Source organism: Bidens hawaiensis, unplaced genomic scaffold (assembly GCF_021521415.1).
Source record: "Bidens hawaiensis isolate Kalapana, Puna unplaced genomic scaffold, B.hawaiensis_p1.1 tig00001685_1, whole genome shotgun sequence".
Classification (NCBI taxonomy): domain Eukaryota; kingdom Viridiplantae; phylum Streptophyta; class Magnoliopsida; order Asterales; family Asteraceae; genus Bidens; species Bidens hawaiensis.
The window spans coordinates 3485662-3501696 of NW_027491095.1; the positions used below are offsets into that span (position 1 = coordinate 3485662).

The following is a 16035-nucleotide window of genomic DNA, read 5'->3' on the forward strand; positions in this document are numbered from 1 at the left end:
ATTTGTTCACAAGAGTATAATGTTTTTCTTTGGTTAGTTTTGAATAGTTATTTTAAAAAAATATCAAAAGGTCAATGGATATAAATAATCCCTGGAGTAGTTAGAACTTAGAATTATATATTAGTTTTATCCAGGTGATTCGTTGAAAATCTCAATTGAAGACTCAAAATTCATTTGCCTTCTAGTATCTGGAAACAAAATCGTTATGCTCTATATGAAGTTTATTGACGGAGTTACATGTATTAAAAGGGATCAAGCGACATCAATGATTTTTAACATTCACATAGAGCATATAATATCATAATTTAGATTGATCTCAACCTTTTAAATGTACAGTAACCCCATAATTTAATTTATGTGACACGTATATTAAACAAAATTTACATCGTCGTGGTAGTAAAACCCTATTCGGTTATTCCACGTTCAATTTACTAGTTGGGGGACTTGCAGGTTCAATTCTCGCTTCCCGCCTGCATGTTAGGATATAAAGTCGGACCCGAATCAAACATTTTAGTGTCAAGTTGATAGAAATGTGGCACACAGAACAAACACCCCGGTAGAGAAAAGAAGAAAAGGATCATGTCTACTTAATTGAACAAATCAAAATTTTAAAAGAATGCATTTTTGAAGATGAATTGAAGGCCATTTTCAAGATGAAGTTGAAAATTAACGTTCAAATAAGTGGCAGAGCCATAAATTATTATTCTTGTGATGTCGGTATTTTTTTTAGTGCTTGGATACATCACATACAACAAACTGGAGTCAAAATTTTCGGGTCCGGTTGAGTTATATAGATTAAAAGTCTACAATCACATAAACAAATCTAATTTCAACTTTTATCAAGTCTACAATCATATAACTCATCGATCTAATTGAATTTTAATGCTTGAAGACTGATAAAAGAACAATTATAAGAAACTAATCTTCACTCATGTTTCAAGTTTCGGTCAACTAATCGTGAGCCTTGATTTCTTCACTAGTTCGGCTTCAATCATTGGTATTCACTGTTATGAGCTTCAATTGGTTATTTTCCATTATTATTGTGCCCATTTTTCCTGTTCAATAAAATAAAATAAATGTGACTGATTAACCCATCTTTAATCTACCCAACTCACCAACTTTAGATCCACACGAAAATATTGCAATAACACCTAAAGCAAAAAATAATTTTAAAATTGCATTCAAATTAGACCAAATCTTGATTGGGCCATTTTATCAAACAGGCATGTGGAATGCAAGATTAAATAAAGCAACAAACTAAACAATGCAAGATTAAATAAAGCAACAAACTCTTGAAACCTTTGGTTATTTGCATATAAACTAACCTTTGGGTTGTTTCTGACTTTCTGTTTGATTTAAACAAGTTTGGTTCAATAGAGTTTGCAAAAACCTCATGTTTTTTGTATAACTTAGATAAAAGTCTTTATTTTGCAAACAGAATTTTTTATTTTAAAATTTTAACTTGAAAAGTTTTATATTTCATAAAATTGACAGAAATTACTGAAACCGTTATAAACCTTTGGCTACTAACACGGTTGATGAAAAACCATAGAAATTCTTTGGTTTGCACTATAAAATTAAGGTGGCAACTAGAAAATTTTCCTCTACTTGACCACCGGGTTCCTCACTAAATCTGCTTCCCAACTTAAAGAAGGGGAGACGACCGACGTTCAAGTTCAGAACGCAGTAGATGCTTGGTAACATTTCAACAACAATGTTTGATTAATTCTAACTTGCCGTCTTTTGACGCGTTGATATGTTGGAAAAGAAACTTGCATAAATTATTGTGTCCCTAATTATCTTAAAAGTTTTCAAACACGTTTCAATTAGATGTCACTAGGGAGCCTGAAGTGTAATTCCTATTACAAATGTGATTGCTATTAAGGCTTTTAATTTGAAAAGACTTCTCACCTTTCATCCAATATATGTCCATAATCTAACGGACAAGCATAACAAACATCTCTGTTCCCTTATACTATATGAACAGTTTTATCTAACTTTTTTATAGCTAAATAAGTAAAGAAAAAGACATTCCACCGTTTCCTTTAAACTTGATATTTGAATGGACTTTAACATGTAAAAAATTGAACTTTTATGATAAAAAAAAACATAAAAGTCTTTTAGTTTTTTAGGTATTGATCATAGTAAAGATATTAAGATTAAAATCATTTAAATCACCAAAATGTTATTCAAATCATCTAATTAAAAGTTCAAAACCATACAAACCAAATCAAAAAAATATTTTCTAGCTAGCTCACATAAAACAAAATAACAAAACATGTTTTTCTTATTACATAAAGTAAATCACACTCATTCACACTTTAATATAGAAAAACAAAATACAACAACTGATCAAATTATGAAATTCAAACTCTAATCATAATTAAGAATTTGCCACCCTACAGTTCTTCCTAATCTCGCCCTTGGATCCGGTGAGGGGGCGGAAATCGCCCATCTTGACCATTGCGGCCGCAAAATCCTTAAAGAAACTTTCAGGGTGTTTGTTGTACTGCTCCACCAACGAGTCCGTGGATCCACCGTTATGCAGCACCTGGTCTGAATGGAGCAAACCCTTTTGGCTGATTAAATTCCCGTAATAATTGTTATCGAAATAGGTTGGTGTTTTAAGGTCAAGTGGTGCAAGGTTGTTGTCACCAGAGCCGCTTCGACTTGGGCAGTTTGCTTGTCTTGACTTAGCGAATTTAGCATCAATGTTGGATTCGTTGTAAATACGTGCTCGAAAAGAAGTGCATCGTGATTGTCCGATTGTGTGTGAGCCAGAGAGTGCCACCATGTCTTTGGCTGAGAGCCCCACTGCTTTGAACCGGTTGATAAGGTTGCTAAGGGTGGATGTTGGTGGCGGAATAGCGCCATTGTTGGCGGCCGAAAAGCTGGCTGACTTGGAGTCTCTTCTTCCTAGTTTAACTGTCCATTCTGGTCCACCTAACTGTATGCAGACATGTACCACAACATGGATTAATAATTAGGTTGTAATTGTTAATTATATTAGAAAAACATTGATTTTAGTCTCTTATTTGTGATTCAAAAGGGGATAGCGGCGCAGCTTGTTGCTCGCTTACCCATTATCCAGATGTAGCTCGGTTTGTGTTATATATAAATTAACTTTTTATGGAAAAAAAATTATTTAAAAAAAATCATTTTCTAAATTTACTATGCATAACATTAATTGGCGCGACCGAAGGGGATATCTTGCACTCGGGCACTTGAATTCGTTTGATTTAATTTTCGATTTTTAAAAAGTGACTTATGATTAACTCAACAAAGAAGTTCTGGTTTCGTCATTGTATAACGTATTAGCTTAAATGACTCATATTAGGTTGATTTGGCTTATCTAGCTATGTAAGTAACTTGTTTGGGGGAATTATGAAAATGAGCTTACATGATTATGATTAACACGCACTAAATGTGTTTAAGTAAGTTATACTCGACATTACATAAGTAATAGCGAGGTATAGAGTTATACTTACAGCAAGAACGGATTCAAGAGCAGAAATTGCTAATATATCAGCACACGATACAACACCAGGGCAAACTCCTTCAACCTTCTTCTTAGCTTCATCAATCACATTAAAGCCTCTAACTGAGTTGTTATTCGGTCTAGCGGTTTTTTCTCCTCTGAACGAAGGCGTGTCATCTAGTAGAATGGACCCGTCACACCCCTAAAAACAAAACTCATTATATTAAATTTAACTTTTATTATCAAATAAGTCACCGACAATATGTAGTTAACTAGTTAAATCAACTAGAGAGATTCAGCCACGTACTTTTACAAAACAATCATGGAAATGGAGTCGTAGGAGGGACGCGCCCATACGTTTCTCCTTAGCCACAGCGGCCCGAACCACTGAGCCTACGGCATCAAAAACCTTAGGGCAACTTTTCGAGTAAAAGTTGTGAGTGAGCTGAGCCGTAGAGCTATCACTCATCAAGCACAAGGTGCAAGCAAGCAATGCAAAGGAGATGGTATAAAAAGAAGCCATTTTAGCCTCTCTTTTTCTTGTCACTAAAGAGTAGTGAGTGTGTTGGATGAACAAAGGGTTAATTACTAGTATATATAGGAAAATTTTTGGGTTGAAAGTTGTGTTTGCCCGGGACAGCTAACCCACTAATTTGGACTGATTTGCATGCAAATTTAAATTATTTAATTTATATGCATGGTTTGATACTTTGATTGATTGATAACATGTTAACGTGATGTGAATTTGTCAAAAGTGTTTTTTCATATATTTATATTATATTATTTGGGTAAATTATTGTCCCGACAATACCTTTAATTATAAAGGGGTTGATTTGTTCATAAACATAGTAAGTAAATTGAATTTGTCATCTGGGTTAGCCTTGGACATTTACTTATCCTTGTTTGAAAGGTCAAAGTGTATAAATAAATGATTTCGATCAATGTTATAAGATTTTATCTAGATTTATACTGTGTTGAATATGTCATCTAACAAATTAATGTTAAAATAAACATTTAGTTTTTAACTCGTTTAATCCAAAATATCGTTATTTTCTTTATAATTATTTATTTTAATAAAAATACCCTAGGTTTGGATATGTTTAAAATAAATGAAACTTAGAAAAAGAAAGAAAACTAGTTCTAAATTAAGGACTACGGATTCAAGAACTATTACTTGCTTAATTAATGATATGAACCTTACAAAAAATAATTTTATTTGATATTTATGATATTTGTTATTTTTATCAACGTACTTTTGAAGTAATTTGCCAAGATATCAATACCATCATTAAATTTACAAGCTGGACACTTAAATGAAGTTTACAGTCAAGCTCCAATTGCTGAAGTGAAATTGTTATTGGTGACATGAGTTTGGATCGATAATCATCTTTACAACATATATAATTTATATAAATTAAGTTGCCATATTTAACAAGTTGTATTTTGTTTTCAGAATTTTATTTCATGCATCTTAATTATTCTTTAATAAACGATGTGTCCATGATCCAACGCGTTGTACATCTCGTGTTTCCGCTTTAGCGGGGTGTTACAGTTTACAACCGTGGAGATGTTGAAACATCAATATCTGAATACAAAACACATCAAAGAATTCAAGGTGGAATCTGAATCCTACAAAAAACAGGTCGATGAAGTACACAATAATGAGTGGAGCCTTCGGTAGCGAGATCATCAAATTACAATGAAGTTGCAGACTCGCTATTGCTATCAAGCGAAACGAAATCATACAAATGTTTGTGACGAAGCTAAGGAAACTTTAAAGTAACATGGAGAGAGAGTTTACGAGTTTCCAGAAAAGTTTCATCAAATTGCAAACCAAAGTAAAAATCTTAAACAAGCCTTAACAAACAAAGGTAACTTGGTTGAATCCCTAAACACATAAACCTCTAAAACCGGCCATTACAACTGTGATCAATATTACCCATAATGACTAAAATCCATACACACGTAGGGTACACTTGTTTCAAAACAAACAAGATGTTAAGAAATGAAATGACCATATAAGACGATTGTACATAGTACTGTATTATAGACAATTAGAAGTAAGGGTGGCAAACTCAACCAAAATGGATTGTTTTGGGTCAAGATGGATAAACTTTAAAAGTAAAATGGGTTAGGATGGATCATAAAAATTCTTCAAGTGGTCAGGATGGGTTGGAAATATACAAGTGAGTTTCATTTATATGTTAAAATGGGTCAAAACTCAAAACAAAATATCCAAGTTATCCAAAATTTATCTATTTCAAAATACCCAAACTATCACGTGCGAAAATAAAACTCATCCGAAACCCGAAAAACGATCAAAACGAAACAAAAACCGCGAACCGACTAAAGCGAAACAAAAACAAAACAGAACTGAAATAGAAAAACGACCAAAAATAAACAAAAAAACGGGAATGAAACCGAAAAACTGACCAAAACGAAACAAAAAAGCGAAATGCAACCGAAAAGCTAACCAAAACTAAACAAAAACATCGAATCGACCGAACCAAAACAAAACTGAATCGAAATAGAAAAACGACCAAAACGAAACCAAAAATCGATATGAAACCGAAAAGTTGACCAAAATGAAACAAAAAAAAAGTGAAATGCAACTGAAAAGCGGACCAAAACAAAACAAAAACACCGAACCAACCAAAACGAAACAAAAAAACCAAAACGAAACTGAATTGAAATAGAAAAACGACCAAAAACGAAACAAAAAAAACCGATATGAAACCAAAAAGCTGACCAAAACGAAACAAAAAAAAAGCGAAATGCAACTGAAAAGCTGAAATTAATAAACACTGAATCGACCGAAACAAAACAAAATAAAAACAAAACAAAACTGAACCAAAATAGAAAAACGACCAAAACGAAACAAAAAAAAAACAAAATGCAATTGAAAAGCTGACCAAAACAAAACAAAAACACTGAACCGACGAAAGCGAAACAAAAAAACCGAAACGAAACTGAACCAAAATAGAAAAACGACCGAAACGAAACACAAAACCCGAATTGAAACTGAAAAACTGACCAAAATGAAACTTAAAAAAACTAAATGCAATTTAAAAACCGGATCAGAATGAATCAAAAACACCGAACCGACCAAACGAAACAAAAAAACTGAAACGAAACTGAACCGAAATAGAAAAACAGACCAAAAGAAACAAAAAAAGCGAAATTCAATAAAAAAGCTTACCAAAACGAAACAAAAAAAACTGAAACATAGCCGACCAAAATAAAACAAATGAATCGAAACGAAACAAGAAAAACGAAATGAAACCAAAAAAACTGACTAAAACAAAACAACACTGAAACTGAAATAACCGATAAATCGAAAGCGAAATCATTGAAACCGAGCAGATACCGAAACCGGCCGAAATGAAAAAAAAAACAAAACCGAACCGAACCGGAAAAAACCCCGAAAAACTCGACCCTGAACCGGTACGAAATGTTTTTTTTAATGAACGAAAATGATGGGGGAAACATTTTAGTTATTTTACATTTTGCGTTTTTTATTTATATTTTGAGTTATTAGTTTTTAATTTTTTTGAGGGGTTTTTAAAGCCCTTTGTATGTCCACCTTCACTTGGGTCAAGATGTGTTAGTTTTACCCATCTTGACTCATATTCATCTTAACCCTCTATTTTAAAACTCCATCGTGACCCCATATCTATCCTGACCCATCACCCAAATCCAACCCAACTCACTCCCATTGCCACCTCTAATTTAGAAGTGTTTGAGAGCAAAACGTAGACTATAATCGTTTTATTCATTACATTTTAAACAAATTATGTATTATGTATTTCTTGCAAATTTGGTCGTTATAAAATATTATGTATAAGTGTGTCTATACATATTTTTTAGTGTTGATCAACAGGATAAGATTGAAAATATACTAAAATTTCGTGGGTTCGTTGGTTGTTCAAATAGATATGAAGTTGTTAGTACGTTTAGTCAAACCTAACCTGTAATAATTTTGTTCATGCTTACCTAATTGGAAAGTTTAATAACAATCACCGTGACTTTTATCATCCAAAATAAATGTAGTGCTTGACTTTTCTTCATTTATATTTTGACTAAAACGTTTATTAGTTATATTGTTTAATTTGTTTTTTTCTTGTAATAGCAAAATTCTACCTTTATCTTGTATTTGCAAAGATATGAATTCACGACCTCATATTGATGAAGAGAGACACCATACTATTAAATCAATAAGTCATTTATAATTTGATTATTTTATTATATTAACATATCATAATTTGGATTAAAATATGCTAATTAGTTAAGCACGCATGGGAATGGAAATTTAGCCTCTCGAACGACCCACTAGCTAAAGAGTTCCGGGGTTAGGGACCAATGAGTTCCAATGTTCCATCTCGGTTTGGTTTTTAAGAAAAAAAATTGAGAAAGTTCACTTCATTTCAGATAGCTACATTCATAATTGGTTGAAATGGATTCCAAAAGGACTTCTTTTGTAAAAGAGCCACTTTAGATAGAATTCCTATTAAAATGCTTTGGCTAGAGGAATATATTGATAACGGAGAGTCGAAGACAAAATGCGTGTCCTGTCGCCAAGACTTATATTTAGGAGACGATAGACTGTTACGGGTGAAACCATTACAAGATATGAGACTTGTCTCACATCGAATGTATGAGGAACTGATGTGGTGTTTGTAAGCCAAATGGCTTCTCTAGTGTTTTGGTAACCCGTTTGGCTTATAAACTCAACATTAGTTGTCCATACAACCGATTTGTGACAAGTCTCATAAGTTATAATGGTTTCAGTTTGTAACATAGACTTGTGGGCGAAGGTCGACTTGAAAGGAAAATCAGTTCAATAGCTGTTAATGCTTCCTAAGTCCTTTAATGATAATAAGGTGTACAACAAAACTATTCTTACAAGAAATGAAAGAGTATTTAACGAGATTCATTGCAATAGCCAAAAACAAATAGTGGGGGGGAATAAAGGCAAGTTCCTTTGATCTAAAAATAATTCTAAAGCCCATTTGTTAGATTGGGTAGATTGGTGATGTTGTAATTTCCCTAGCCTTTGGCTAAGGGCCTGATGGTAAAAAAGATTATTTGATTCTAGAAACTTAAAAGTATCGTCGGCAAAAAGTAGTAGGAGCTAAATTAAGCGTAAAATTGAAGTAACACACATCAATGATAATACACAATATATTCATTAAACAGTCTAGTACTATTTGACTTGTATTAATCATTGCATTTTTTTTCCCATCTTACTTTTGACACTGACAATGATATTTAGACGGTGAAATGATCCGATGACCAAGTCCACTTTATGTGGAATTTGTTATATGATAAGTTTATGATTTGACCAAAGTGGACAAAGTCTAAACTAGACTTAGCATAAGAGGTTGACAAAAATTATAAAAAAACTTTATGACGTTAACTTTTTACAACTTTACAAGTTTGAAAATCTTTTACAAACTACAATATCAATTCTACTACATTACATTTTAAATTACAAGCAAAATTAAATTCTTTCTAATCCAAGAAGATGCACAAACCCAAAATTGTAAAGAATGAGAGGTTATAATGTTTAAATGAGCCCATCTCTTTTTCTTATAACGTGATGAGAGAGAAGAGAAGACATAAAGCTCATTTGTTCGCTCTCTCGTCTGTTTGACTTGTATTTGATATCCCGATCTGGGTTTTTATTTTTCTCTGCAAATTTGAATGTTATGTTAAGAGATTAATTTGTTTCAAATTATTGAGATGTTGTTTTGAGTTTGTATTTGATCTTCTGTTCGTGATTGCTATTGTTTTCTAACTTCTACGATTCGTGTTGAATCGAAGCTTTGTTGGTTTGTTGAAGATCAAGTTTAATAAAAGTTGTTTCATGTGAGCTCAATCGTAAATCAACTTAATTATCAACCTTCATTGAAGCATTACCTCTAACAACTTGCAAGGGTTAAAGATCAATAAAAGAAACGGTGCAGCACATGTCAGTATCCAATGAAATTTAGGAAAAGACTCCATATTTTTTGCTTAGTTTGAACCCTATAATTAGAGGTGCACAAATTGGTTTTTTTAAAAAAACCGGTTCGGTTAATAACCGGACCGGTTTTTCTTGGCCTGGAAAAAAACCGGTTTTTAAATAACCGGACCGGTTTATTAACCGGTTTTTTTGGTGCAAAACTCGGACCGGTCTAACCGGTTAGGACCGGTTTAGAAACCGGTTAATAACCGGTTTTTTTAACTAACCGGTTTTTTTTTTAAATAACCGGTTAATAACCGGTTTTTTTCATAATAACCGGTTTTAAAATTAACCGGTTTTTTCCATAACCGGTTCAGTAACCGGTTTTTTCTCTAGAACTTGTAACCGATATACAAACCGGCGGTTACTAAACCGGTCAAACCGGTTTTTAAATAACCGGTTTTTGTAAAAACCGGTTTTCGGTTTAAACCGTTGAACCGGTTCACCAACCGGTTTTTTTGCCCATCTCTACCTATAATGGTTGAGTTGCCACTCGATGTATGACTTAAATTTAAATGAGAAATCATAATAGACATTTATACTAGTTAGGAGGTGTATGGTACAAACTCGTTAATTAGTATATTGACTTTGGGTATCATGTAACTTCAATGATTCTAAGCCCCCCTAACATAGGTGATTTCAAGTGGCAACACCCCTGTCGGCTGAGAATAATTGGTAAAAAGTATTAGCTTATTTTAGGCATCAAATGCTTAAATTAAACTTACATACTACGGGTGTGTTTGGCAAAGGGCTTTTATGAGTTTTTTAGGGGCTTTAAGCTACAAGCTTTTAGAAAAAGTTTCTATCTAATAAAAAGTATTGTTTGGTAAGAGGAGCTTAAAGCTTTTAGAGGATGAGAAAAAGCTCTAAATTGAAACGCTACTATAGGTAGCGTTTGAGAAAAAGCTCTACAAGCTTTTACATTTGAATTTACAAGTCTGGTACTTGAACTTATATCAATTTTGTATAATTTATATAATAGTTACACATTCAACCCTTATTCAAAACTAATTACCCCCATGACTTTTTTAGGAGCCATAATTTTTCCACACGTTAATAATTTTTTAAACAAATTACATCATAAAAACGAGCATTTTATTCTCTTTAATTTGAGTATGATATTGCTATACTTCTTTAACTTTAAAAAATTAACATACTAAGTGATTATCGGTTAGGATCGGTAAAAAGTCGAGTCAGATGAGCTCGAGTCATGTATAAGACCAAATTAGGAGTCGAGTCAGATGAACTTGAGTCATGTGTAAGACCAAATTACGGTCAGAACGAGTCGATACAAAAATGGTTAAATTAGTTCGATTCGTGTCGGTACGCTTTTGAGTCGAAAGGGGTCAGTTCAGAAACATATTTCAGATTAAAACAGTGCATGTTCAGAAAGGGATTCATATCAAAATATGTTGGTTTAAAAAAATTATCTATTTGAAAATTACTGTATATTTCAGCTTTGTTTCTTGATTTTCGACATCATTTACAAGCTTACTGCTTTTCCATGAATTACACGTCTACATTTAGGTTATGTATGCACTGTCATCAGGTGAATCATATACCGACACTGATTATGCGGTTGATGTTAGGTTGTGCGCCCATTCCGCCGCACCACGCGGGCACCCAGCTAGTTTTATTAAAAGCTTCTGCTACTCTGCCAAACACCTAAATATTTAAAAGCTACAGCTAACAGCTACCAGCTTCTAGCTTTCAGCTAACAGCTAGTTTTGCCAAACATACCCTATGTCATCATATTTTTTATTCGTTTTAGAGAAAACAACTTGTCAAGGTTAGTTTGCATTTGGTTGAAGGCCGGACAAACTCTAACATGAAATTCACAATAACATGAGAACTGGTCCTTGGAATATATTTCCACCAAAATATTGATGATCTTGATTCAGGTATTTGGATTTCTCGGTCCTAAGCCGGAGTCTGCTCACCCCTACTTACTTGAGGAGTGTTCGACACAAAAATAAATGTGAGATGTTACACAAAGTGCTTTAGTGATTTAATGGGTGAGAGAAAGTATTTGGGATTCCTTATTTTAGCTCCTTATAGCTTATAATTTATGGGTTATAAGTTATAAGGTGTTTGGGAAAGTTAGGTTTTGTGAGTGTATAAAAAATAAGTTACGATTTTGTAACTTATACCTTATGCCTTAAATAAGGTATAAGGAGGGAAAATAATGAATCCCAAACACCCCCTAAGTGTCATGAATTCGAAGCTAATTGCTATAAAAATTTAATCTAGATTAAATGCATTTGATTGAGGGCCTAATGTTATTAGTTATTCTGTTGGGCTGAAAAACTAGTACCCAAGCCCAAACAAATGGTCTGAGTTAACTTATAAACCAAACACACAACCCAAATCCATTAAAAGTAGTTGTAAATAAAAGTTGTGTTGCAAATTGCACTGTACGTCCTTTCAGCCCCGCAAGCAGCTAAACATGGTATTCAAACTGAAATTTTAAATTATATTTTACAAATGTTTAAATAAATCCAATTTCTCTAGTTCCAGGGGCGGACCCAAGAATTATTTTCTTGGGGCGACATCGAGACTTAACACTAATCTTAAGGGGGGTGATCGGGATTTTCACATAAAAATAACACTAAAAAAAAATTTAGGTGGGCGGCCGCCCCCTTACCCTCTACATAGGTCCGCCTCTGTCTAGTTCCACTATATGGGATATACATTTTGGTGTAAATGGACTCATGCATGACTGGTGAATGATTTGCTAAAAGATCCAATCAAACTGAGTTTAAATGAGCACAAACCAAACTTGAAACCTGTTTAATCAACGGGCTTGACCTTAGTTTTATGCATCGAATTAGACAAGTGAAATAGAGCAGTCAACTCTCAAACCATCACATCAAGCCTCTTTCACATGGTAATATAAATATGACATGTTGAATCAAGTTTTAGAACTAAGGTCAAAAGGGGGTGGTGGCACAGCTTGTTGCCTGCTAATCTATTTATTGTAATTGGATCCATTTATTTAATATATGAAATTATGAATAATATAAATTTGCAATTAGTTTTAGAAAGCTTAAACTGATTACTTCTTTAATAAATACGTGGATTAATCAAATCAGATACTTACATGTTTCACATATAAACGGAAATAAATCAAAGTTGCAAAAAAAATAATAAGAATAAGAAAAGTTATGTATCAAAATTTGGTTGCATATGACACAATTTGGGTCTGACAACTACGATAAATCGCCAATGCCCTTTCTTTTTAATCATCTATTGAGACGTTAGCTATTTCGTAACAACTTCATGAACTTATTATTGCATATTCCCGTAGATGATAAGAGTTTAGACTTGTGCTACACTTTTCAGTTATTTGTTAGATAGTTATCTTATTATGTCTAGAAAAAAAAAGTTGTTTACAAAAGGAAAAGTAAACCTAAAATGAGGGGGCTTTAAGAAACATAGCAATAATAGTGCAAAACTAATAAACACAACAGAAACGGATAGTCCAGTTCCCAAAATGAGTTCACCGCGAACACAACCGCCGTGTGCGCGCGTAATCAACCGACCGGACGTACAATCCAGAAGCCTCGAATCTTCGCTTCTCCAGCTAGTCAACGATCATCAAACGGACGCAATACGCCTCCGTGAACACACAGGTGGAGTATAATATCTTTGATTAGTTTACTTGGGGAATGAATTGGATTATTAATTGTTTAATTTAATGAATTTGATAGAGAAATCGAAGAAAGAGGCGATTAAAAGCGCTGCACGTGTATCGGATCTGTTAGTTGAGGCGGTTAATGGAGGAGTTGAAGAGTGTTATGTGAATGAGAAGAGAATAGAGGCTGAGATTGGAGCGTTGAAGACGACTATTGTGAGGTTTGCGAAGCAGACTGATCAGTGGCTTGCTTCCACTCATGCGATTAATACGGCAATCAAGGTTCGTTATGCTCATTCTTTTGATACAATTGTTAGTAATTTAGTGTAATTGGATTAATTGGTCGGCAAGGCATCATAATAAACATTAATCAAGTTAGGGTTGTGCAGAGCGCACACTTGTTTTAGTTTATTATGATGTTATGGGGGAATCCCCAAACGAACGGGACTCAGGGGCTCCCCCGGTTGCGGGGTCCAAGGTGCGGAGCCCCTAATGGGGGCAGAGCTTCTGGCTAGGGTTAAAACTGCTTCATTAGTAATTATGGGCTTTATTAATGTTTAAAATTTGAAAAGATAGATAACTGAAAATCGTTTATATTTTTTTATCGAAATTCTCTTTGGTTCTTCTTCCTCACGAATTTCATACTTTTGTTTTTGTCTCAAGTCAGAGTTTCATCCGATTAAAGTATTTGTGGAGAACCACCAAAATTACTTTTAATCCGAATGTTATCATACGACTCTCTAATTATCCAAGTTGCTATTTCAAAATTCTCAACAACACATTTTAAAAGCGGTTTGGATATTATTGAGTTATGAATTGAGTTGCATAGATGTGCATAAATTGTTTCAAACAAGCAAGCTTGGTTTTTGTGACATGGTAATTTTATAAAACGAAGGCTAATTTCCCATGGCAAAGCTTTCGTGAAGAACTGTACAATATAGAGTTTAACTTTTGGTTGTGTGATTATGCTGATAGTTGGGCATAGACTTCTTTTTGGTGATGAAATTTGTATATGGTTGTGCAGGAAATAGGGGATTTTGAGAACTGGATGAAGACAATGGAGCTAGATTGTAAAAGCATTACCACAGCTATCTCCAACATTCACCAGTCGTGAAATTATGTTATACTCATTAACTCAACTATGGGTTAGTTACCTTACACTGTATTTTTTTCCGTTTATTATGTGTAGTGGTGTCATCTGTATTTATCTTCATGTCATGAAAAATGCAAACAAAGGGATTGCCGGTTTGCAGTGTTTAGCATTTAGCAACGCTGGCTTGATGATGAATGGGTCGTATTGAGGCCATGCTATGTTATAGTGAGTCTTGATAAGTGACATTAGGTTATAATGGGTCTCGTTTTAGTTGATTTCAAATGCCATTGGCTCATTCATTACATAGTTGTCTTTTCGAATATGCTTGTTATTACTAGGCTGCTGATGTGGAATAACAAGTAGTGATGAAGGTTTACATACAAGGATAGGATAGGAAATTAAATAAAAATATCTGTATCCAAGTTCAAGAACCTAATAGCACATAATATGAGTAAATTGTGTACTTATAATCAATGAAAATATGACTTGTAATCAAGATGAGTTAGACGAATCCTCCAATGCTTTGTATTTTGTAATCAAGATGGTTAAGTCTTACTTAGTTATCGAGATGAAATGTCATGTGGGCATGCGTTAGGTTGAACCCAATTTTTTTGAAAATTTAAAACCGAAGACCGGACTGATATATGACGGGTTGGGCTCGGTCTTTTCGGGCTGGTTAGGGCCAGGGCCCATATGAGTTCTTTTGCTAAGATGTTTCATATTTCGGTTTTTAGCTGGATCGAATTGAACCCAAATTCACTCCAAACACTTAAGACTAAGAACCAAATAACCATTTACCGATCCGATTCTGGGTTGTTATTCGAGTTACTTACTCCAACCCAAGCTATACTCAGCCCTGTAGGTTTTGTGTTAGGCTTATTTGTGTGCTCATGATTTTACCATATGGTATGTTAATCTCTCAATAAAGTAAGAGTTTTGTTGGCATTTACTGAATTTCTAGATGGTTCTGGCTCAGGTATATGGGTATGGAATTGATTTTGAGTGATCAGGCCGGTATTTAGAAATTGTGGTCTCTACCGCTCTAAATAAGCTCTATGTATGATTAGTATATAAATTACATACTTGTACAGCCTAAAGAGTCTGATGTACAACATCCAGATGCACACGAACCACCATGCCGTGAGGTACACACATCACGATTGCCTTGGACCATTTTTCAGTGCGACTTAGCTGCCCCTTTTGTAGCAAAAATTAGGCATGCTTTTTTAAATCAAGCTATTGCCAGACCTATTTCAAATATGAAAATAAGGCTTATAACTGATCTCATAGTCGCTTTAGTACTCAGAGTCAGATACTGTCCTAAAGTTTTCATGTTTTGTTTTTCTTTTTTCAATTATAATTTTTCTAGTAGACCATTGGTCTTTGATTAGACCAACGTGTTCAATTCGTCCTTGTTGACAGTTAGTGACCATCGCTATCTTGTGGTTCTTAAGAAAAATATTGTAGAATGATCACACGAAGAGAGATTCATTGACTTGATACGGTGATTTACGCAATGAGACATTGTTTTCGAGGGTAACAAGTAGAAATTAAAAATAATTTGACAAAGAATTAATAAAAATAGAAACAGTTAGCTTGTTAAAATGAATAAACAAAATGTTCCAACACTTTGTCATAGCTTAACACCATTCTCAGTTCTCACTCTTTACATAGTGTTAGAGCATTCCCGGCCCGTTCATCATCTTCATATCTATAATTACACTAAAAAACACTACAGTTCTCTCACATGTTTGATTAAATAATATTTTTGTTATACTTTTATAATTATAGTTTTCTCTCTCTTCTACTCACAACCAATCCAACAA

The 16035-nt window shown here is 33.8% G+C and overlaps 2 protein-coding genes across 2 annotated transcripts; one reads left to right on the forward strand and one right to left on the reverse strand.

Annotated features, from left to right (window-relative positions):
• Window positions 1–2260: 2260 nt before the first annotated feature.
• On the reverse strand, window positions 2261–4040 carry LOC143593545 (peroxidase 4-like). Its single transcript, XM_077073150.1, has 3 exons — window positions 3786–4040; window positions 3489–3680; window positions 2261–2947 (listed from the first exon to the last, which is right to left on the reverse strand). Exons 1-3 carry the CDS (start codon window positions 3999–4001, stop codon window positions 2384–2386), a joined length of 972 nt encoding a protein of 323 aa, XP_076929265.1. The 5' UTR covers window positions 4002–4040; the 3' UTR covers window positions 2261–2383.
• An 8910-nt stretch (window positions 4041–12950) lies between these two features.
• LOC143593554 (biogenesis of lysosome-related organelles complex 1 subunit 1-like) lies at window positions 12951–14589 on the forward strand. Its single transcript, XM_077073155.1, has 3 exons — window positions 12951–13114; window positions 13193–13398; window positions 14141–14589. Exons 1-3 carry the CDS (start codon window positions 12976–12978, stop codon window positions 14228–14230), a joined length of 435 nt encoding a protein of 144 aa, XP_076929270.1. The 5' UTR covers window positions 12951–12975; the 3' UTR covers window positions 14231–14589.
• The last annotated feature ends 1446 nt before the right edge of the window (window positions 14590–16035 follow it).

Excerpts from the sequence above, each read along its gene's own strand:
- LOC143593545 (XM_077073150.1), bottom strand. The coding sequence starts at position 4,001 with ATGGCTTCTTTTTATACCATCTCCTTTGCATTGCTTGCTTGCACCTTG. Across the intron at positions 3,681-3,785 it reads TCCATGATTGTTTTGTAAAA|GGGTGTGACGGGTCCATTCT; the intron begins GTACGTGGCTGA and ends TTTTGTTTTTAG. Across the intron at positions 2,948-3,488 it reads CTCTTGAATCCGTTCTTGCT|TTAGGTGGACCAGAATGGAC; the intron begins GTAAGTATAACT and ends GTCTGCATACAG.
- LOC143593554 (XM_077073155.1), top strand. The coding sequence starts at position 12,976 with ATGAGTTCACCGCGAACACAACCGCCGTGTGCGCGCGTAATCAACCGA. Across the intron at positions 13,115-13,192 it reads ACGCCTCCGTGAACACACAG|AGAAATCGAAGAAAGAGGCG; the intron begins GTGGAGTATAAT and ends TGAATTTGATAG. Across the intron at positions 13,399-14,140 it reads CGATTAATACGGCAATCAAG|GAAATAGGGGATTTTGAGAA; the intron begins GTTCGTTATGCT and ends ATGGTTGTGCAG.